At 32.3% G+C, this 25,706-nt stretch overlaps 1 protein-coding gene across 1 annotated transcript; it reads left to right on the top strand.

Annotated features, from left to right (window-relative positions):
• Positions 1-3,211: 3,211 nt before the first annotated feature.
• Positions 3,212-23,047, top strand: LOC108906892 (forkhead box protein F1-like). Its single transcript, XM_018710331.1, has 2 exons — positions 3,212-4,360; positions 22,176-23,047. Exons 1-2 carry the CDS (start codon positions 3,421-3,423, stop codon positions 22,331-22,333), a joined length of 1,098 nt encoding a protein of 365 aa, XP_018565847.1. The 5' UTR covers positions 3,212-3,420; the 3' UTR covers positions 22,334-23,047.
• Positions 23,048-25,706: the final 2,659 nt, after the last annotated feature.

A 25,706-nucleotide genomic window follows, 5' to 3' on the forward strand; every position in this document is an offset into this window, starting at 1 on the left:
ATGGAATCCAGGCTATGAAATTCATAAAAACTACCTAGAAAAGATTCATAGGCAATTTCTTAAATACCTAAGTTTCAAATCTACTATCTACAGTATCTACCTATCCACGTCGCGGAATTCCTGAATCTTTTACTAACCAGGTTTCAACGACGCTTTATCTTTCTGTTTTTTTTTTCTGTCTAACCTTGTAAATGAAGTAATTGATTGCAAGGAATTACTACAGCATTTAAATTTTAATATTTTGTGATGTAGAACTTACTACAATTTTTTATTTTATTTGAAAACACCAAGAACAAATGTTCGTCAATTTTTTCTAATAAATGTTACCTATGCTATTGCTCTCAGTATGAAAAGATGTATCTTCAATAGAAGCTAAATCACTATTTTTATGTATTTATCTATGTATCAGGGTGTTTCGGTTTGAGTGAATTAAACTTTTAACCACAAATATACTCAATAAATCAGAATTGCCTTATAAAGCAAGAGTCTAAGTCTCACCGTTTTCACTGTACAGGGCCGTATTGGTCGATTTTTAAAATCATATTATTTATGAAATCTTTGATATGCCTATAACGAATTGATTCAAATTTGGTGTGGTGTTAACATTTATATATGTGCATTATTTACTGTAAAATTTACTAATTTTTGTAGGTCAGTGGCGTAGGAATGGGTTGTAAAACGGGTTTTTTACCCCAACTTCTACGCCAATGACCTAATAATCATTTGCGATTCATTTTTAGATTCCCTGGACAATTTTACATAAAAAAGGTATACTTGTTGAAAATCAGTACAGTGTATCGTTTACCGAAAATCTCAGTTGAATGGGAAAGCGTTCTTCTAATAAGAAATTTAGTTTCTTAAGAATAGGAAATAAATTTTAAACATATTTCGCTTACCATATTACCTTAGAATTCAAAACAATACTGAATAATGTCTACAGTGGCAAAACGACTAGAAAATTTTAAATATAACCCCTTGTGTATTATTCATCATAATGTGTTTATTCCTTCTCTGGGCTCATTTTTTTGCTGCGTTGCAGTGCGGTGGACAGCATGTTCAATGGCTCATTCTCTAAAATTTCATTTGTGTCATTCTGAAGCAATTATAGGTATCCTTGCTCATTCAAGGGTCCGTTTGTTTCAAACAGATTAAATTCCTTTAAAAAATTACACCTACATATTAATTTTAAACCTGCGCTATGCGTCCGTTACATATCAGAAACGACTAAGCAGTAATAGATTTATCTGCCATCAGGAACTGTCTTAAGATTTGAAACATTAGTTTTTGTAAAAAATGGATTAATATTCAAGATTTTCTTATCATTCAACTGAGATTTTCAGTAAAACGCCGATTTTTAACAAGTTGTTATAAAATTGTCCACAGAATTGAAAAGCGAATCCCAAATGATTATTAGGTCATTGACGTAGAAGTTCTATTCCTACGCCACTGACCTACAAAAATTTATGATTTTAAAAACCAACCAATACGTATAGTGAAAACGGTGAAACTTAGACCCTTGCTTTATAATAGCTGTTTTACATTGACAATTTATTGATGAATTAATTCATGAAGTTGCTTTATTAAGAAATTAGACAAGTGTAATGCACCAAATCTGCTGTCAAATAACTTCATTAATTTATTCATCAAGTTCTTGACGAACTAGAACATATTCTAATTTTCGACAATTTCTTCGTGAAGTTCAGAAGTACCAACCCAACAGATTTCCAGCCTCAGATCAGTAATGAGGTTATGTTATTGGAATATGTAAATAATTGTGTAACGTCGTACTAGTTTTGCATTGTTTCTACTGATTTGTTACTTACAAAAACTAATATTTATATAATATGTGTCAAAACGGTTGTATCACTACAATTATGAGTGGAAAGGTGACATTTTTAAAATTTATTAGCAAATAAATCAAAGAAGCATATTTGATTTGTTGGTAGAACTGATTCACGCGTCAAAAAACTTGACAAAGTCTGTAGCAGTGTAAAACCACACCTTTTACCAATAAATTCATGAAGAACTTCGTCAATTTATTCATGAATAAATTGTCAGTGTAAAACAGCTATAAGGCAATTCTAGATAATGTATTGAGTTATATTTGTGGTTAAAGTTTAATTTACTCGAACTGAAACACCCTGTATATATTGTTTTATTAAACGTAGAAGTTTTTCTGTATATTGTCTTTTTGTATTGACAAGCGTATTTTCCGTTTATGTTTTAATTATGTTAATGTATATTGTAGCTGTTTTTTTTTTATTCTGTATTACACCTGCCATATAATTGGGCTCTCTCCTGTCTTGGGAGTTGTTAAAAAAATAGCTACAAAAAAATACAAATAGATATTATAGAATATTAAGGACATGTTTCTCTATATTCATGCAAGAATCATAGAATACGTTGCTTCTTTATTTTTTCAATATATTCATTTATCTAACAGCTCCGATAACTAAAAAACACTTTTGACAAATTAATTCGTATTTTTAGATTGTAGGAGCATTATTCAGTCAATTTTTTATGAAATGCCAAGTGATTTATACCTCTAAAACCTATTCAACGATTGTTACGGATTCATACAAAAATCTATGATTAAATTTGACCTGACAAAGTATTCAAGACAGCTTGATAAAGACTGGAGTGGTACAATTGATACCCAAATTTTTTTCAAAGTTTATTTAGTGAAATACTCAACAAGTTTCTAATGAACAAAATATTAGTTTTTACCTAATTTTATTGCCCGGTATGTAAGAATAACACTGGTGCGTTTATGAAAACAATGCGTCAATGTGGCTTTATATTAGATACTTTAAAGGATGTTAAATAGTTCTGTTTTACCAAACGATATGTCGAAACAAATTGTTTATATGTGAAAAAACGGGATTGCACAAGTCCGCGCTCAAATTGTCCGCCATCTATCGCGTTGCACACATAATTATGTGTCGTTTCGTCGTTTTATTGTGGCATTTCGTTATCCGGTTGCACATGTCGCCTGAAAAATATTGCCGTACAGAGACATGATGGTGTCTTGGGTGATAGCCTCAGGGAGAGCGGAGGGAAACCGGGACCGTCCCACACATAACACATGCACAAGTCCCGCCTGATCAGTCTTCCAGAGCAACGCAAACATAGATCTAAACCACAACTAGCACCAGCACATCCTCCACTGACGGTTTCGCCGCTACTCGGTCATATTGCGACTGACCGTGTACGAGTCCGCACTGAGCGCATCCAGTATCATTCAAATTTACTGCTTCGACATTTGTATATAAAACTAGTAAATTGTGTACGATTTCGTCGCGTGTTTGTATATAAACTGTGTATACAATATTTGTGTATACAACTCGTTACGAGTATCAAATGTTTGTAATATAAAGACGGAGATTAAATTGTTTAGTTTACTGAGTAAATGTTTAAAGTATGATGAAGGAGCAACAGTTGTCTGAAGTTAGCGCGTCCACCCAGCTGACTCCGGTCGTGCACCAGAACATCAACATCCAGCAGCACCTCCACCAGCTTCACCTGCACCAGAACCACACCAGCGTCATCTTACCCAACGAGCAACCCCAGGCGGCGTCGCAGCATGTGTCGCCGGAGAGCACGGCTCAGGACCCGGACAGCAAACCGTCTAGTTCCGACAAGAAGTCCGGCATCCGACGACAGGAGAAACCACCCTATTCCTACATCGCGCTGATCGTTATGGCCATCCAGCACTCTCCCACGAAGAGGTTGACGCTTAGTGAGATATACACGTTCCTGCAGCAGAGATTTCCGTTCTTCCGCGGGTCGTATCAGGGGTGGAAAAACTCGGTGCGGCACAATCTGTCATTGAACGAATGTTTCATAAAGCTGCCGAAAGGATTAGGCCGTCCCGGCAAAGGGCATTACTGGACCATCGACCCCGCCAGTGAATTCATGTTTGAGGAAGGATCGTTCAGGAGGAGGCCGAGAGGTTTCCGAAGGAAATGTCAAGCCATGAAGCCTCAGTATCACCCAGGTACGTTTTTTGCTAACAACATGGCGGGGATGGTGAACCAAACCACGAGTTACGACCACCAGGCCCTCATGCAACCCCAGGAGTACTCGACTTGCTCCTACAATACTTCCTCGCCTCAAGTAACGCCCGTGTCTGCCTCGCACTATTCAAATTATGATTACCCGGCAGTCTACCAGCAACAGTGTGACAGGGATTGGAGCTCGTCGTCGGCGCTGTTACCATCTTACCCTGACAGTGCAATTTCCAGCAGTTACTTGAAGGCACCGCTGAGTCCGATGCCCGACAATCAAGATACCCCGCCGCCCGCGATGTCCGACAATTACTATCAGTACGGAGCTATTTCCACCTCGTCCACAGACAATTGTAAGTTTTGCTTTTATCTTATTTATTTCTCTTTCTTTTTTCTCGTTGGTAACTGGCGCTTACTGACGGTAAAGTTGTTGACTTAGTAATCGGAGCTAGCCGCTTTACATGGCAGATGACAGGCCATTTGACATCGCTGGCAGACACATAATGCGTCACTTAGTGGGTGGCCCAGCACTGCGGCTCCTGCCAAAACATACAGCCCCGTATCAATATATTTTACGATATTCGGTCCTGTTTACGTTGCATCCCCTAAAATGATTATAAAATTATAATATTTTATTACCCAGGAAGCTCAACATTTGGTTTTTATTGTGCCGTTAAAGGGTTAATTGTTTTCCTTTTCCTCTTAGTGCCCGAAATAGAGGGCACATTTGCAATTTAAGGGTTTAAAATAACGGACTCAAACATAACTTCTTAATTTCTCAAAAATGTTTATAACTCTTACGTTCCGAATTTACATTTCAATAAAATGTAAAGGCGCAATTAATTTCAGTAACGATTATTATTTTTTTATTTAAAAACTTATAATTTCGTAAAAGCTATTCAAAGTATTAAAATTTTAATAAACTGGAAATCTCGAAATTAGTCTTCGATATTTTACCAGCGCATTCTATTATCGGAAATAAGAGAAAAGGTTTAAATGGTTTCTAATGGGATGCGGTTACTTAAAGGTAGATCCTCAAAAGTTATATTTTCCAAAATTCCCCGAAGATAAAACAATGAAATTTGGAACTATTAGCTATATAGGCGAACGGTTCACCCCTAAAAAAGGCATAAACCGACTAAATTTTTAAAACAAAAACCTACAGCATGAAAATTTTTTATTTTATAAAGTGTTTTTTCTGATAATTTACATATTTTTTTTATATTTTTTGGCGTGGTCATTCAATTGTTATAAACAAAAAAGTTGTAAAAAAAAATTCTCATCGAATGGCTTTGAAAACAGTATTGTAAAATGAACCAAAGTAAACACTTATTGTTCTTTGACAAAAATTCGAAAAACGCTTCGTTTCCGAGATATTTACAATTTAATGTGAAAAAACTGACGAAATCGACAAATTTTCGGAATTTTTTTCACAAAAACTGCTGAACAGATTTCAATTCTAAAACAAGCATAATAATCGGCAGATTTTCTACTTTAAGATATATTTTTTTGGTATAGGTCAATCATTTTATTGAAGGTCTAAAGCGAGTAAAAAAATATGATAACACTTCAAATTTAAATTTTCTTTTTACAATATCTTGGATTAGGTTATATTTACAATAAACATTATTATGATTTTTTTAAATCGATATATGTTAACAGTACAAATGTTCAAAAGATCATTTTGTTTGGTTTTGTAGCCGGAGTAAGGTTTTTGCAAGTAATTAGTAAAATTTAAGTATTCGATTTTTGGTTTTATAAATGGCTAAAATTGACTTGAAAGTTATACCAAAACTAAACTGAATAAGCTTTTTAACCTAATAATAATAATTGACCTAACGGTCTCGAAAAATAAAAAAGTTATTGGATAATTTATTACCTATATAGAATAATTATTTTATTTTTATTTTACTAAAATATTAAGAGCAATAAAAGTATATTAATTTCTTTTTTATTTAATTTTTAAATAATAAGTTTTTCGTTATTTTCGACAAGTTCTTGAGTTGAAATAAGTGTTTCATCATCAATTTCGGATGGAACATTCGGACATTCATTTGAGCACGCACAGACGGCACAGCATTCCAGGTTCGACGACAAACAGTTATAATTTTGCACTACATGAACAAAAATATTTTTGAAGCATATCTAAAGCAGTTACTCCTTCGAAATAATTAAAATTCAAACACCCATTTTCGATTTTCCATCTATGTGTCAATGGATCTAGAGATACAATTTCACTATTTGTAGACTGCTTTTTTACTCGCTTAGACCTTCAATAAAATGATTGACCCATACCGAAAAAATATATCTTAAAGTAGAAGATCCGCCGATTATTATGCATTTTTTCAGAAAAAAATTCCGAAAAAAATTCCGAAAGTTTGTCGATTTCGTCACTTTTTTCACATTGAATTGTAAATATCTCGAAAACAAAGCATTTTTCGAATTTTTGTCAAAGAACAAAAAGTGTTTATTTTGGTCCATTTTACAATAAAAAATTATCAAACAAAGCCATTCGGCTAGTAATTTTTTTTACAACTTTTTTATTTATAACAATTGACTGACCACGCCGAAAAATATAAAAAAAAAGAATATGTAAATTTTCATAAAAATACACTATAAAATAAAAAAAGTTTCATGCTGTAGGTTTTTGTTTTAAAAATTTAGTCGGTTACCTTCATTTAGAAGCATCTTTTTAGGGGTGAACCGCTCGCCTAATATTGATACGTTGCAATTTAAAGTTAAAAAATTATTTCTAAAAATTAAAAAAAATTTCTCGTACTGGGAGGTTATGGTTAAATATTGCTTCAACGTTTTTGATGTGGCTCTTTAAAAAATTAGATGATTTTACAGTGAAAGACAATATTTACATACCGCATATCCGCGGTTAGGGTGAATAAGACGAAAAACTTTTTGTGTCCAGAAAATAAAAAAAACCGGAAATGTCAAGAGAGTAAACTACCTTTATTGTTAATATTTCTGAAAAGTGATATTTTGTACAAGTCGTGCAAAAAAGTTACTTGAGTTTTTAAATAAAACAATTCGCACACAAAATTGGTTTAATTTTTTGTAGAACATAATAAATTTGGAAAAAAATTTATGTATAATAAAAACATTATTCGAACACTCCTCCGCCAACGTTCACATAAATTTGAAGGCGTGTAAGGAATTCTTTGTAGCTGCGTCTAAACTCTTCTAAAGATATGTACAACATCTCTAATTCGTTGTTTTAGCTTCTCGATGTTATTCTCCAAAAGTCTGCTATACACAAATTGTTTGAGTCGGCCCAGCAAGTAAAAGTCCATTATTGTTAAGTCTGGACATCGCAGGGGCCATTGAAATGCCTCTAAAGTGTGGTTGTAAATTGGTTTGTATGCCAGAATTTTATTTCGTTTCAAAATTTTTTATATGTTTCACAATTCCTAAGTATTCTGAGTGTCACCTCAGTGACATAGTTGGATATTCATTCACTGACTGTAGAACTAGCACAGTAGTGGCATCTTCATCATCATAGTTTTTCTTTTGCCTAGGTGTTTTCGCCAGTGATCCGGTTCTCAAACATTTTTGTACTACTTTATGTAAAGACTGCGCCACTTGCACACCTGGGTTGCACATGCGCGCAAGATTTCATTGAAATCTTGAATTACTTGGCGATAACTGTTATCACCCTTACCGTACCACTGTAATAGATATATTTTTTGCTGTAAACTTAGTATTTATCCGATAATTGGGGATTTTTATCGAAGTGCATTGACACAAGTGAAGAATAAAATGTCATTTTATTCACAACCTTCTATTTAAAATAAAAAAGTTGTTCCTCTTATTCACCATAACCACGGAAGTAAATATTTGTAAATAATCAAAGTAGGCCAACTTTTTCACAAATTGGAATTATGTCGTATCTTTTAATTTGGAACAACTTTTTCTAGTGACACTTTTCAAAACTATTAAAAATATAGGTAGTTTACTCGTAATTTTTAGATTTTTTATTTTCTAGACACCCCGTACATGAAATGTTAAGTTTCACGGTGGTAACCTCATTTTAAATTCAAGCAAAACTTTTTATCAAGTGTGCCTTTTTTCGGTAAAATGTAAAATAAAAAAGGTTTTCCTCTTATTCACCCTAACCACGGACACACTGTAGATATACATATTACGTCGACTTAAAATCGTAAAAACTTGAATGTAAATGGAATTTGTGAACACTCAGTTCATAATCATTAAGCTTTGAAATCAGTTACTTGATTTGGTAGGAACATACATATAAAAACTTTCAAAAGTAATTAGTTAAAAATAATAATTTTACTATTAAAATTTATTTTCCAGAAATATTTTTAACTGGGGAATGGAAAACATAACTTAAATGTTATATTGCACTTTTATTTTACTAATTTCCCTGAATATTGTTGTTTTCCCACTTTTTTTACGGTAATGACACCGATACTGTAACACATTTTTAGCAATATTATTAATAAATATTCTTACAGGAATTCTAAATATCAAATATGCCAATTTTCCATCAGATCAATTTAGAATAAACTTTTAAGAATTTTACTCTCATCTGGTGCAACTTATCGAAATGATACAAGTAAAATTATCTAAACTTTTCTGAACAAACAGAAGAAAAATCTACATACAAAAGAGCTACAAGAATTTTGCCACAATACGCCAATTTGCGACGCCTGTCACCAAAATTGAAAAGTTATTTTCTAACGATTAAACTCACAACCTGACAGCAATATTAATTTCAAATTTCATTGTTCTTTTTAGCTGTTCCAGAGACATTTGGTAAAAATTACCTTCAGGGACTTATCATTAAAGGGCTGCCTTTAGGAAATATTTCTCCATCTATTTTCGTAAAAACTTCTTTAACAGTCAGTATTGACGAAGCATTAACTTAAAGACCTTAACCTGAACATCACATCTATATTTCTTAATTTGAATTTTCTGTTGTGTAATTTTTTTAATTCATAAATCCCTTCTATTGGGTTACTTATGTATCTAAATCGTGTACATTTTCAAATTCTAGTATTTACCAAGCATTTCTTATAAAAAATGACATCATGTTTTTTTCATCTAACGCAATCAAATGCGCAAAATATTCATTGATTAATTGCAAAGTAACAGCGGGATAAAAAATATATACACGAAATTTCTTAGAACTACTTTTTCAACGTCGGCCGGCAATGCCAGTACTACCCACTCCCCCGTCAAATAAGTGGCTGAGAATTTTTTAATTTTAGATTATCCCTTCCACTTCGATCGTTTCTCTTCGTTTAATATTTTACCTTCTTAAAACCTCGTATTTCAGTATATCGAAATTCGACAGCTACAATGTATTTGAAATTGAACTTTTGGTGTTCCCTTTTCAAAGATTCTCGAGGAGGTACTTGAGAAACATAGACACAAAACAGTAAACGCACTTTTTAAATTCGTGTTCGATAGTAATTTGTTTCCAAACCACAGAGTGATGAACAGTTATAAGAAATTTATAATATTTCTATAGATGTGTTTTGAAGAAATTGTAAATTATCGATTATTGTTTATTAAGAAATATTTATAACTGATACACTTCTCGATTCCATTAAAGACAACTTTTTGATTTGATCAATTTTGTACTCTAACATTTTTCACTTTCTGGAAATGGATTTAAATAGACCAGGAAATATAAAGGTATGCATGCATACAGTCAGGCTGATTTTTTGTGAGCAGATAGTAAATTTTGTATAGAGTAATATGTACCGTATCCGCACGCTGAAAAAGGCGGGCGACATTGTTTAAAAGTTGATCAAACATTAGAAATTCGCTTTTTTCGAAGGTAACTTTTTTTCTGGCGGTTCTATGGAGAAATGGTAAAATACTTTTTTGTTCGTCTTTAAAAGATCTACACGACGTCTCGAGCGTCAAAAAATATCAATCCGGTCAAAAGTTACTTGCAAGAAACCGCCAATTATGACATTTTAAATAAACAATAATAAATCGCGATGTTATCACAGATAACACTCAATCATTCCTTACTGCAGACAAATAACACAGGTCAACAAGGGTCAAGAAGCACACTAATATGCATTCCCGAAGGATTTTGGTGCGCTGAATCCGAATCTGGTCGCAGAATTGCTCTATCACGTCAGGTTTTTGAGAAATCCTAACCTAAAAGTGCAAAAAACACTGTTTTTCGTCATATTTGTGGTTATGTAGTAATGCCATTCTTTTTTTAAAAAAAATACGTATAATTTAAAAGTACAAGGCTCCCTCTTTCAAATGCCGTTGAGTTTGCTCAAATATATTTTTTTTCGTTGATATATCACATGTTGAAAATTCTAAGTTTATCAGTTTCTTAATATGCGAAAATCTACTAAGGATCCCTTAGACGTCAAACAGTTGATTGCAGTTCAGAAACTTCATTCTCAGAAACCTTCAATACATACGAACTCAAACTCACAAACTCCAAATCCACAAACCCACAAACCCGGCAGTTCAGAAACTTCATACTCAGAAACCTTCAATACATACGAACTCAAACTCACAAACTCCAAATCCACAAACCTACAAACCCGAAACCCACAATCCCTAAACCCACAAACCCCAATCCCACAAAACCCGAACCTACAAACTCCAAGTTTACAAACCCCAAGCCCACCAACTCCAAACCCACAAACCGTATGGGTATGAAGTTTCTGAATTGCAATCGACTGCTTGATGTCTAAGGGATCCTTAGTAGATTTTCGCATATTAATTAACTGAGAAACTTAAATATTTCAACATGTGATATCTCAACGAAAAAAAATATATATTTGAGCAAACTCAACGGCATTCGAGGGAGGGAGACTTGTACTTTTAGAATCAATGTATTAGTTTACTGAAAAAGAATAGATGGCATTACTACATAACCTCAAATATGACGAAAAACAATGTTTTTTGCACTTTTAGGTTAGGATATCTCAAAAACCTGACGTGCTAGAGCAATTCAGCTACCAGATTCGAATTCAGCGCACCTAAATCCTTCGGAAATATATATTAAAGTTTCTGCTTCCAAAAAGTCTTGTTGGCCTGTGTAATTTATGGGAAAGCTGGAATCCGTAAGATTATTTCGCGAGTTATGGCCTTATAAACAAATTAACTAATTAACGATCTGTACAAATCTGAGCGGTGCTCGAAGTCGCGCCAATTTTTTTATTGATAGATTTAACAAAAAGCTCCATTGTTTTTCCTCAAAAAATGCATTTTTATACCCAAGGGAAATTATTTAAAAAATTTCCTTAGTTAAATACGCCCTTAATTTATATTTTTTTAACATTTAATTACATGTACTAAAAGAAAAAAAACTTGAATTTGAAAAAGATTCGTCACGATTCGTTAATAAACAGCGGAGTTATGGGCTTTCAAAGTTGACGGTCTATTGTTGAATACGTCGTTTTGTAGATCTTTTAAAGACGAACAAAAAAGTATTTTATCATTTCTTTGTAGAACCGTCAGAAAAAAGTTACAGACGAAAAACGCGAATTCCTACTAAAACGGCATGTTTGATCAATTTTTAAACAATGTCGCCCGTCTTTTTCAGCGTGTGGATACGGTACATATTATCTATCTGCTATCTGCTCACAAAAAAATCAGCTTGACCGAAGAATTATGCATGAAATGGTCATATTCGGGCTAGATTTCCTGGTCTATAAAGACAGAAATACAGAATAAGGTTTTTGGCTTTAACAAATATAAATGGAATCAGCAGAGGTATGTAATGTAATCATAGAATTACAGTCCTTCCTATGTACTTTCTTTAAGTAATGATTTTATGAGAAACAACTACTCTGCGGATTACAGGCCCCACCCAGCATTGAGTAACACCCTAATATCTAGTAAACGGCTAAGTACATTCATCAGCAAAATTACCAGACGTGGACCGATTTCGAATTTATTATAGTTCAGTATTAAGCTAATTCAAATTGATTCTTAAAAGTATACACTCATTGCCTAAGTAATTATTATTTTTTTAAATGAAACGTAATAAATATTAAAATATTAAAATTAAACATTAGACAGATTATTAGATTAGTCTTATTAAAAACAGAAAAATTAAAATCTAGTTTTTTGGAAAAAGACGTATTTTATTTAAAGTTTGACACCCTGTAGCTAAGGAACGAAACGAAATCGGACCTATGTTGATATGAAAAAATAATCTTGTTTTTGGGTTAGGAATCTCCTCCGGACGTTGACCCATGTTTTCTGAAACACCCTGTATATCAAACTGTTTGATTACTTATTAAATTTGTGCAGTAGGCTATTCGCTTTGTGGTCGTAACACTTGTAACTTGTAAAAACTTGCACTGTGTCAGCTGTCAAAAACACATTTGAAGTTGATGAATTTATAACAATTCAATATTAGAAAGACGGGAGTCTACCCAAAACAGAAAAAATTAGCACGTAGTCTATGTGACAAAAAATTTTGGGGACCTCTTCTATAGAGATTAAAAAACTACCTATAGGCTCCCTCGGCAATTGCCAATGTTTATACAATTTCTGAGAGGGGTTCCTATGTGTCAATTTATATCTCTTGACGTTTCGATGGATGTATTGTTCCTTCATCAGAAGTTCTGAAATTTCTTCTGGAAGTAGTGTAACCATTTAGATTTAGTTTTTTCTCTTTGAAATCGGTATTACACGATATGATCAGCACTGAAAAAAAATTCAATTGTTGTCCAATTGTACAAGATTATCAATACAGTAAAATTCAACATGTCAAGAGTATATATATTTATTGCAAATATAGCTTCAAGTTTCTTAAAATTCTGAGTTGAAACATACTTTACCCGTAGTAATTGCAGACAAACAGACTGTAAAACATGCGAATGCTGTTCCAATTTAATTTCCCAAAGAAGCAGGAACTGGATATTCTCACATGAATCATGGGTTGAAAAAACAAACGGGAATTTGCTTCATATCTGCGGTCGGTTGCTGGTTTAGCCTGCTAGACACTAAAGTAAATTTTCCGGAACTGGTACATTGGAAAATAGTCGGATAAGTATCATACTCCAACATAGTCTACAAGGTGTTTTTGAAATAAGTACATTCCTGCAAAGGGATAATGAAGAATGTGAAAATAAACATTCCTCAATAAGCAACTTATGGCTTAAAGTGTCCCAGAGTTCTGAAAAATTAGTAAATAATTATTACGCAAAATTTAGGCCGACGCTGCATCATTCCACTTAATCAACTGATCAACTGTTTACAGTACAGCATCTAGGTCAAGTTCAGTGTTGTTATTTGCACTGCGCGGATGTGTCGGAAATAATTAAAATATGACTTGCCGGCCGTATGCGAATCGCTACCCTCAAAGACAATAGAATTCCAGAACAATGCAAAATGCTGTTCAAAAACTGCGGGATACCGGTAAATTGAACCCGATGTATGAAGGTTGTGGACGAAAGATCGCAATGCGTCTTAAATAGGTAGGAAGATTTTTTACACCTTGCCCACGAAAACCCGAGCCTCAGTACCTGCAATATTGCAACGTGAAATGGGTGATTTAAATACCACTGCATAGGTGTGGCGTGTATTACGAGAGCAGTTACTGCTACCCTTAACATGAAAACATGATTGCAAATTCTGTGGGATTTTGTCATTGATTTCGACAGCCAGTGGTACAATAACTAAATTATACAAAACAGTACATTCCACAGATGACTGCTGCTTTATATTAGACGGAATAATAAGTAACACTCACTATTGGTGTGATGGTGTGAAGTTGTACAGAATTCACATTTCCAGCAGCATTTTTCAGTAAATTTGTGTTGTGGGGTTTCTGGTGACAACTTATTTGGACCCAATTGTGTTGTTTCCCCTGGTAAATTTAGAGTTTTCCGCAAAAATATGACATTTTAGGCCATAAGTCGCTTAATGAAAATTGTTTACTTTCACATCCCCTATTCCAACTTTGAAAGAACGCCCGGTATTTTTATGCATACGAACACTGCAAGTGGATACAATTGATCTGCTTTTCATATTTTGCTTCTAGATATAAGACCTTTGTTGATGAAATTAATTTGTTCTTGGACTAATTCGACAATACAATCATGTGCATCTTCAAAATTGAATTTTATTGAAGAAAACTCTTAATTAAAATGGGTTTTGCCCAAACTGTTAAACGTATAAACTGTGCCGTTTAGATTTATTAGATCCTGTGTAAATAAAGACTGAAACATTAAACAGTTGGACTTCAGCTTCAGCAAATAGTTTTACAAAAAAACGCAGAATATGCATATAAAATGTTTTCCTGTTTCGTGAAATTGCAAATTAAATATTATTTTTTGTAGTCATGCTTACCATTGCACAAATCCGTGTTTGCACACTTGTGTTAGAAAACGTTAATCATTTCGTGACAAGAGTTAGTAGCCCAGCATATCCAGAATAAATCAGTTAATTCAAAGATTTAATTCATCGTTTTATAGAAATATGCTAGACGCATTAGTATCTATAATTTTGCCCCCAATAATAATCCATAGTAACATTATATAACAAATATAATATAGCACAATGGATTTATGTTCATTCGCTTTTCCCCTTTCTTTCTTTTTTGACTTGTGTAAATATTTATGTATACCTAAACTAAACTAAAACTAAAACTAAAACAATATTGTCTGCCTCATTGTCAGTAGTACGTTAAATAAATTCTTCACGTAAACTCGTATGCACTTGTACCTAAATCAGAGTAAATGTCCTCATTACTGAGCGAGTTTAAATGTATATTAATTTCGATTTATTTGAATGGCGCCTTGAAGATGGCACCACTTACATATTGCTTCTGTAATCTCGACCACAGTTGATAGGGGCTCGTTAGATGCTCCAGAAAAGCGTGATCGCCAAGAGAAGAGACCTTAGCCGACGGCGGCGTGTCTCAGCTGGCGGGTCTCAGCCAGGACAGGAGGAGCCCCCGCGAAGTGAATTAGTTTAAACACTATATATCCTAATTAATCATTTATGAGTGATTTATTTTTGCACTCAATATTTAGTTAATTAAAAACTAATTCTGAGTAAAAATTGACTCAATATTTAAATTTAAATCATATTAGACAAAAAAATCAACTTTAAAATAGTTTTATATATTCGGAATAGAGTCAAAAGTCGCTCAATTGATAGTTGGCAGTAACTCGGATTTGAGTAAAACTCACTCATTTCTGATGCAATAGTTTCACTCAGTTGTACTCATACTAATTGAGTGAAAATTTCACTCAATCGAGTGTGGGCAAAAATTGACACATTATTGAGTAAAATTGAGTGAAATTTGAGTGAAATTTTTTTACTGTGTACAGGATAATGGGGAAACGTTTACTTTCAAATATGTGGCATCTCTCCTTTTTCAATGCGGCATTTGAGCCAACAATGAGGGAGAAATGCCGCTGTGCAGAATAATAATAATTCAATTTACTTTATTAATTATGAGATATTAAAATCAGTTTACTGTTGTTCTAAATTTGATATTAGACTACTGAAAAAGAAATAACTTTTCATCGATCAAAAAAACGTAAAAAACTATTACCCGATAATAAATCAAATGTATCTTTTACTTGCTCCAACAGAAGGCTAAATTATTCATTAGTTTTCTAAAAATGAATTTTAACACATGTTTTAGTAGCCATAAAAATTGGTATGCAAATAACCTCGCGATGATTAATTCGGGCTACTCTCGTACAGACTTAAAACTTATTACCAACTTTTTACTTTACGAAGAGAATATATTTTGCTAAAATCAACATCTATCCTGTTAAAATCTGTGATTTAAGTTTCTTATAGCAAAATTACAAATGGCTAGGTACATGTAATACTTAAACATATTCATCACTATTTAATTGGTCATATTGCACTCACATCTGTAAAAATAATACACCAGTTTAAAAAAAAGTAAAATAGTGAAATATAGAGATACACATTTCATAGTTGGTAAAGTGGGAATGATTATTTTACATTTTAAAGTTTTGATCATTACTCAGCTAATACATTCGTGTCTTGTCACAAGATAAAAGAGAATTTTGCTTTAGGGAGAATCAGTATAAGATAAATTTTACTGATTCTTGTTTAATGGAAAATGCGTATATTCATTAATAAAATTTTTCATAAATTGCAAACGTAACATTATTTTTAAGTTGTGTTACAATAATTTTACAGTATTGTAATGGATAAATAATAGCTTGTAAAAAAAATTGACCAGAAAGATCAATTGGATTGACAAATTTAATTGAGCGTCCTCACGTAGGCATATTACACACAAAATAAAAATTAAGTCAAACAATAAAATTACCCAGTACGGCAGCTGTAACAGTCGAGTTCTTTTAGGCATTTGTCTTTCAATATGTCTTTAACTGGCAGGATTTATTTTTCGTGAGAAATATAGATTTTTAAGACATTTTTGAAGGCATTTTGGATTGTAGTTTAACGAGATGAATCTTTTCTATAAAAATTTCGCAGACTCTGTTTTTTATTTCATTTATGAGAAGTAAGGTGATTCAAACAATAAATGCGTTGTATCAAAACATTGTTATTCATATGTGGTTTTATTCCTATTTTTAGATTAGCATTCTGAAATAATATTCTTTGTTACCTTTCCACATAAATTTCTTTGTAATATTCAACACAATAAATTATGTAAAATTTTCCGGTAGGCATAATTATAACTTTACCTGATAATGAGTTAGGTAAAAGGTAGTAAAAATTACGTTTCATGCCATATATTAAAATCATCACGTTTAAGGAAAAATGACGGTAATAGGGATGGATTAGTTGTACAGTGTTTTATTTTTTTAAGACAGTTCGTTAGTATTCAACAACAAAAAAACTAATTATTTTGTCAAAAACATAATGTTTCACCAAAAACAGTAAAAGGTACTTTAAAATTAAATAAATAGCCATAAGTGACGTTTTTAAAAGATTTTTTTACGGATTTGGATAGGCAGTTTCCAAACTTTTGTGTCTCAGTTTTTTTTTCAATTCTAATAAGAAATCAAAATAATGGAGATAAATAATAGGTACATAGTACCTTTTCTGTTTCATAAACTAATCTAGTTCAAAATTGAAAATTATTTATTACTTTTGCCAAATAACCGCGATGGGAAATTTAATTTTAAAATAGAAACCACACTAATACGATATTCAAAATTACATTATGAATTCCCGTTCGAGGTTTTGTAATCATAATCAATATGTTTTCATGTTTTATGCCCGTCACCGGCTGCATCTTCATATATTATTAACTATAAGAATTGTATAGTTAATTGTTATTAAAAAGTAGATGTTAATCTTTCTATATATATAATACATTTCAAACAGAAAAATAATAGTGTAGACAGGCAATCCTATATGTATAAGAATAAAAAACAAAAATCGAATCTTGCTAAATTCTGTATTTGAATAATATACTTTTTTCTTATCCTAATAAGAAAAATAGAGGGTGTCCAAAAGAAACTCAGGATTCCATATGAGGAAAAAAGATTTTATTATTTATAAAGTTGGCAAACATCCAATCAACGATTGTCCTGAGCATTAAATGGTCATCTGGTTTCAATTAATAGGTTAGCTAAATTTTGAATAGATGCAGATACAGATATTTTGTTAAAATCCGCTGCATTGTGCTTTTTGAAATATTTAATTGCAGTGACCGAAGACGCATTGAGGTTTCAGGAATTTCCGCCACACTTCACTCATCGTAGCAATATTTTTGGCTGAACGACCAGTACGTGTCCGGCCTGTTGTTTTATTTTCTACAAATTAACTTCTTTGTTCAAATTTGGCAACTAATATTTTCACAGTTGTTGCATTCCGAACATTCCTTCTACCGAAAATGATGTAATGTAAAATGTAATTAGCGCACACTCTCAGCTACACACTCTCCACACTTGTAATGAATTTTCACAATTTTCACTCGCTCATCCGTCGAATAGCGCCCCATTTCGTCTGCAACGTGTTTACTACAGCCTTTGCATCAAACTATTGACTACTTTTATAATTGCCATCAGACACTATTAATAGGTACTACCTACAATTACTGTTACAATTATGTGTAGTAGGTATACAAATATGTAATTTTATTTGTATTTTAACACTTTAATGATAAATTTTCAAATTGCAGAAGCTACAAACACATAAGAAATTGAGTAGTTTTATTTTCTTTGTAAAATATTTTAATTTTAGTAAGTATTAGGAGTGAAATAACTGTTGAAAATTGTGCAGTTTTTAAATATGTCTACAACATGGACTGTGAATCTGGAAGTTTCTTTTCTTTTAGACATAATTTATTTCTTTTAAAGACGTTAAAGAACTTTTACAAGTACATATTTGAGAGAAATCTTAATAATTGAAGAAAAATATTCAGTTTATCTTCCTCACCCCAAGAAGAGCATGTACATACAAATGTGTTTATTCTTCTCTCTTTGTTAATTACTTGAATACTATAAAATATCATTTTAGTTGGTTTTCCATTGTCTTAATAACCAAAAAACAATTGTCTAAGCTACGTACTATCCATTAGGATTTATTTACCGGCGGAAGCTATAAAGCCCTTCACACTCTGAAAGTTATATTCTGTTGTAAGTTTATGGAAACTGTAACATAACCGTCCTGATATGGCTCATTAGCGAATAATACAGCATCGTGTTACTATATTTTGTATTTTCTTTTCTCGAAATTCTTGACATTTGCATTTTCACAAACACGGATTAGCAGATAATATCAATAAACTTTTCCGGAAACTAAGCAATAATATTATGCCAACAAAAAAATCGAAGCATTAGTTATTGGTTCTTATCTATGTCTATGGAATATTCAGAATGTACTACAGATACAGCAAATGATCAAAAATGATCTTGGATTATTTTTTTAACAAAGCTTGGCGAGAATTATATCGTCGGTTGAAAAAGACATGGACTAAGTGTTGAAGGAATGAGGCTTATGTTTGCCATATTTTGACACATTAAGTTAGTCAAAAATCTAAACAACAACAAATTATTTTGATAAAATTTATTGCTTTCACAATCACTAGTAAATAAATCACACTTAGAACGGATGAAGGATTAGTTACTCCACACAATTGGTACCTACAACAAATCCTATGCAATTATTGACATATTTTACAAGCACGCTCATATTTAAGACTTTATACGTACACTAACATGTTTCAACCAAGACAAAAATATTGTTACAAACTGGATTCTATTTGGATTGTATTTACTGTGTCTTTTCTGGAACAAGTTTAATTTTTAAAACGGATCACAAAGTTAAAAAAACATATTATTGTAAATTACCGTTGGTTCATTTAATAAATTTCCATAAACATAGCAGAACTCGAAAATAATTATTTCTAACTGTAAATATTTTGATTGCAACATGAATTTCAAATGTCACAGGTACCTCATGTAGTAAACACGCATAGCGTTTGGTTCATTTAAATTTGCAGTTAATAAATAATTATTAGATACAAATAAGTGAATCAGTATATTGCAGCAATACTTCTTTTGTTGTGCCATTCACTTCGTTGCAACGGAAAGCTGTCATTCTGTGCATATGTAAGCCAACTTTTAAATGTCTATTTTCAGCAACCGCAGGAAGTTATTGTTGTATTTTTAGTTTTCTGAACAAGTATTATAATCGCATCAAAAATTAAACTGCGTTGCAAAGTCAAGAGAATATGTTTTTTTTTAACCAATTTTTTTATTTCAGTAACAACATCGAGTCACTTTGCTTTCACAGAAATGTGACCTTGTATCAGAATTGCTGAAACAGGAGATACATACATACATCAACCAGTGACGATACCGGCAGTCATGATGGTTTTAGTTTTTTTAACTTTCATAGATCACTAGAAACCTAGAATTATTATATAGTGGGAAGCATATAGGCTACTTGCCCTGCCCAGCATTAAATTACACCCTCAATATCTAGCAAACAGCTAACATTATTCGTCAGCAGAATCACTAAACATATACACACTTGATATTACATGCTTTCTATATTAATACACTTGAGCTTTTAATAATAAATTTGTAGAATTATTTGACAGGTCTAGGAACCAATGTATCAGTTTGCGATATTAACGCAGTCGCGGTTAATCTTATCATGCAACAACTTGTATAAAAACCTACAGAGCTTCTCTAAAGCTACAGAATTAAACCTATTCAATAAATAATTGTAGTCACAGTAATGTATTTTTTTCTGGTAGTAAATACGATCATCTAATCTCGTGATAAGATTACAAGGTGTTTCAATAATAATTCCGGTATATGGGAATTGGATAATTCTTGGACCAAAACATAAACACTAAAATTACTATTCCATCAGTGGCGTAGAATTGAAACAAACTACTCCTCCGCCCTTGGTGTTTACAGAGGCATTGTGAAATCTAACTCGGCTCCAAAAGGAACATTTTTTTAATGTGTGTTTTTTAATTGGCTATACAATCACACTTTTTTTAATTAAATATTATGCACGGTTTTGGAGATAAATTAAATGTTTATAAAAATGTGGTAAAATATTACATTTTAATGTAAAAATCAAAAGGCCCCCTGACAATAAATCAAAGTTCCATTTAAATACAAAGCCAAGTTAGGTTTTAAGCATTAAAAATCGACTTTCTAAACAATTTTTTGTTAATAACTTTCGGAGAGACAGAAGGTTAAAGTTATGCAATTTTGCATAATAGAATTTTGCAAAAACTATTCGGCCCATAGCGCCTATCTTTCGCACAGTTTTGAAGAACAATAAAACTCACAACTTTTAGGCATATTTATAAAATTCCAACAAATAACAACCAAGTTATGGATAATTAAAAAAAAATTTTATGTTTTTTTTGCAATAACTTTTAAACAATGTATCCGATTTTAATCTATCAGGCGGCATTTTGTAGGTCTTTTTATTGAGCATATATCGTCTGTAGAACACGTTTCTCTGAAATCAATAGTTTCCCCAATATATTGAAGAAACTGATTTTCGACCCAAATTGTTAAAAAAAACAATGTTGCTAATGAAAAAAATCAACTCACGAAATGAGACATCTTTTCTACTCTGTCTTCCCCTGAACATTTCAACAATAAAATAGCGGACGTCAATTCATCGATGTTCAAATATTATAGCAACACAACTAAATAAACGATGCACAGATAAAAGGTAGTGGGGTAGGTATCAAACTAAGGATGTTCCGATATTAAAACCCAGGAATATCACAAAAATAATATATTGCTGCCAAAACTAATAATGGGATATCCTTCTATATAAAATAATAAAATACCAGGTGCATATGAAACGATATGTCCCCTAGACATATAAGCAATATCTCTAGATATGTACCAGGATATTCTGGGAATATTTTTTCTTATTTAAGTAATTACCTCAACTTTGTATATCTCCTACCAATGTCGAGATCTCTATGCGTAATTGCGCATACTTAATTGAAGCAGGACTGTATATTGTAAAAAAATTACGAAAACTAGTACTATAGTAGGATCATATTGCAGTGCAGTACGGTTTTAAGGGGTTTCGAAATTGAATTGAATTTCTTTATGTATTATGAAGGGATGAAGGGATCAGTTCAAGTCTGGCACCCCTTTTCCTTCAAAAATACCTTTATTCTCATAAACTAGTTATTTTAAATGTAATTTATTATACATCCAATTTGTTTTTTACATTCCACATATGTACTACATTTTACCTCTGTACGCGCCACTGTTGTTGTTTTTTGTAGGCGGTCTCTGATTTACGACCAAGCTCCCCAGGTTAGTATTTAACGTATAACCAACCATTTCGTGGTATTTCAGATTTTACATTCAATTTCATTCATTCATTCATTTTAAATTTGAAATGCGAAATCTTACGCGTCCTAAAAATGATGACAAAATTTTCCTTTGATAAAAGGCCGACAATTTTTTGCTCTACTTTGCAGTACCATCCTGCTATAGTGTTTGAGGATATATGCGGCTGAGGGTAGTAAATAAAGTTTGCTGATGTCACCATTTCCACCAGTTTGTTATCTATAATTCACCATTTTTAATTTTTTTTCTGCGGTTTCCTTAAAGCGCATATAATGTATATATGACCACTGTTATTTGTACACTATTCTTGTACTCCCGAAAAGAGTAGACCTTAATTTTATGTGGAAAACTAGTGAAGTTTCTAATGTCAATTTTATTATTTTAGTGATGAGGCCGTCTAGCAATTCAATGCAGCCGATCCAGTGCGATAGGAAGCCATACTTAAGTCCACCGCCACCTTCGATCCCATCGTCGCTACCATCACCGCCAACTGCAAACACCCCCCACTCATTTTACGAATCATCTGTAAAATATAGCATGTAGATGCGTTTTATAATGTATCATAGGATATACTTGAAATTGTTACAGCATTTTAGTCAAAAGCTCTATTTTTTACTATTACGTGGAGGAAATAACTATCACATATTTCTTGTACAGGAGAGATGACATGTTTTAAGAAAATGTTGAACACTAAGCCGTGGTGGAAAGAGTATACCAGAATTTTTAAGTTGATAACTAAGCAATTTCAGCCTCATAAATTATTTGGGTTTTAACTGTTCACGACATTAAACTGGAGGAAATATAGCAGCTCGTAATGTTTGATTTTTTTGTCGGGCAACCTTTTATAAGAATTATGAAAATAAATAAATAAATTGAAATATTAAGTGCCTAAGTAGAAAACGTTACTGCCTTGAAAAGTGCCATAAACTAAGTACTTCTTTAGTTGAATTAAAGACGACGTAAATAGGTACCTAGTGTATTTTTATTATTGTACAAAATATGTAGGCCATTGACATGTAAATATATTTATTTAAAAGTAGTCTATAGAATCGTAGTTAGGATGTCTCTGTCGTTTGTATGTGAGAGTAACTTTAATATTACATTCTTAGTTTTCTGTAAAATACGTATCAATATTGTCAAGTTAATCTCACAAACAAACGGCTGTCTTTTTAATGTATACTTTCGGGTTCATACAGCTACCTAAACCAAAAATGAATGTAAATATTTTTTAGTTGTTTTAATGTTCCGCCTAGTTTTTGCAATTATACGTTATTATTTAATAAGGTTGTTTTATATCTAGACTATCTTCATCCTCTTCAATCGAACAAGATTTTTAGGAACGTAAATATTAGAAAATTAAAAAAAACAGTTTATCTAAATAAAATATTACAAACTTTAATTTATTAGTAAGTAACGTTCTCTGACAAGAATTCCAGAGTAGAATTCGATTACTACCATTTTTATTATTGTCAAACATCTTTATGTTTATCGCTAATGGAAGTATAATTATTAAGCCTTTATGAATACCATTCAAACAAACAAAAAAAAGAAGGCTCCCTTACAATACTGTATTTGTAATAAAAGATATAGGATTTATAATAATTATTAGAAGAAAAAACAGTTATAGTCCAACCAAATTACACTTAGAGAAAAAAAATGTTATCTGGACTTTTATAAGTGGAAATGGTAAAAGGGCTTATAATAAACCTAAAAAAAATAAATGCCTGAGCAGGGGCGGCGGAGGGTTGATTTGGGGGGTTGAAAAGTTATGAAAAATTGTATCATTGGGATTTCTGGCGAAAGTTGACGTCGAACAAAAAAGTATCCAATACGAAAGTTGTAGATCATGCAAAAATCTATAACTTTTGTAGAGGTCACTTTTTAACATAACCTCAAAATTTTCGAGAAAAATGCGATAAACTGTTTTTTTTTCCGATTTTTGGATTTTTATTTCTCGTTTCTGCAAAAATAATTTAATTTTGACGAAACTTGGTGAAACTATACCTTTCTCTGTCTTAAATAATCTCAAATTTTTTTAGATAAACAAATCAGGAAGTCTCTTGAGATATTCATTTTTGTCGGCCTGAAACATTTTTTTTTTTTTCAAAGAAAAATTCTACTTAAAAAAATCATCGTACAGAGTTCTGCCGTAATCATTTTTTTTTCGTTTTGACATATACTTTTTGGTGAAAAAAAAACATCTGTAATAACATATAAAAAAACATGGTCAAAAATGCAAAAAATAAAAAATTACTTGCAGCAATGAATATTTCAGTTATTGTTGATAATTTGTTTAAATTAAAAGACATTCAAAAACTGATTATTCAATTTCAATTGCTATAAAAATCTAAGTCGAATTACAAATGCACAAATGACAAATTATCTCAGGATGATTTGAGATTTCAGCAATACAAAGTATTAACTGCAAAGTCTACTGTTGAGGCGAAATCCGAAAACCCGAAATTTTGCCAAGTTGCCACCAAGTTTCGTCAAAATTAAATTATTTTTACGGAAATGAGAAATAAAAAACGAAAAATCTGAAAAATAAAACTGTTTTTCGCATTTTTCTCGGAAATTTTGAGATTATGTTAAAAAATGACCTCTACAAAAATTGTAGATTTTTGCATGATCTACAACTTTTGTATTAATTACTTTTTTGCTCGACGTCAACTTTCGCCAGAAATCCCAATGATACAATTTTTCATAACTTTTCAACCCCCCAAATCAACCCTCCGTCGCCCCTGCTCACGCATTTATTTTTTTTTTTTCGTTTATTATAAGCCCCTTTACCATTTCCACTTATAAGAGTCCAGGTAACAATTTTCGTTTTTTTTCCATCTAAATGAGTTATTTTGATCGGTCGATTATTTAAAAATTCAATCTACAGTTTTGAATTTTTTACCGATATAAACAAAAAAGGAATTATCCGAACTTATTTTCGATAAGTACGTTGCAGAAAAAGATACCGAAAGTGATTTTATTGATAACCTCATATTACCTTCTGCAAAAATACTAATTTCTTATTAGAAAGACTTCCCAAATATACAGGGTGTTAATAAACTTATGTCAAATATTTTTGCCACATGTCCGTTATGTCAAAATGAAGTAAATACATGGATTTGTGTTGAGTAAAATGTAATTTTCAGGTCTGACTTATGTACCTCAACATTGCAAGGTGCCACCATTTGAGAACTGCTGATTTTCAAGGATGTTCGATGTAGGTACCCACCATTTGCTTGCAGACAAGCTTCAGCGCGACGTATCCAATTAGCTCGCACGCGTTGCAACATTGCCACGTCCTCTCGAATCGTATTACAAGCTTCGGCAATACGATGTCGCAGTTGGTCGATGTCACGAACTTTCTTGAAAAAAATCTATTTATGAAGCACCGTCTAATTGTCTAGGCAATTCAAAAGGTCCTATTAAAGTGTCATTAACGATACCGGCCCAAATGTTCCCTGAACACTGTAGCTGAAAGGCACCACGACGTATTTCGTGTAGATTTCCGATAGTCCAGTGGTGAGTGTTGTGAACGTTACGTATATCATATCGACTGAAACATGCTTCATCTATAACAAGTATTTGCGCTGTAAATTGAGGATTTCTTATATGTTCCTGAAGCAACCATTCGCAAAAAACTCGACGTAGTGGAAAATCCTCAGGAGTAAGCGCTTGAACACGTTGAATATGAAATGGGTACAACTGAGCTTCTGGTAATGTCCGCCACACAAAGTATGCGAAATATTTATTTGCTGTGGGATATTTCTGATGTACGATGTGAATCTTCTTCTGTGGGCATTTTCGTTTGCTTCGCCATAAATTATATCATAATATTCGCGAATGCAAAATAAATGCTCCGTTTTCAAAAGAAAACTTGGAAAATCGGAAAATGTACTCTCGAAAAACAGCACAGTAA

This window comes from Anoplophora glabripennis, unplaced genomic scaffold (genome assembly GCF_000390285.2).
Source record: "Anoplophora glabripennis isolate ALB-LARVAE unplaced genomic scaffold, Agla_2.0 scaffold76, whole genome shotgun sequence".
Taxonomy (NCBI): domain Eukaryota; kingdom Metazoa; phylum Arthropoda; class Insecta; order Coleoptera; family Cerambycidae; genus Anoplophora; species Anoplophora glabripennis.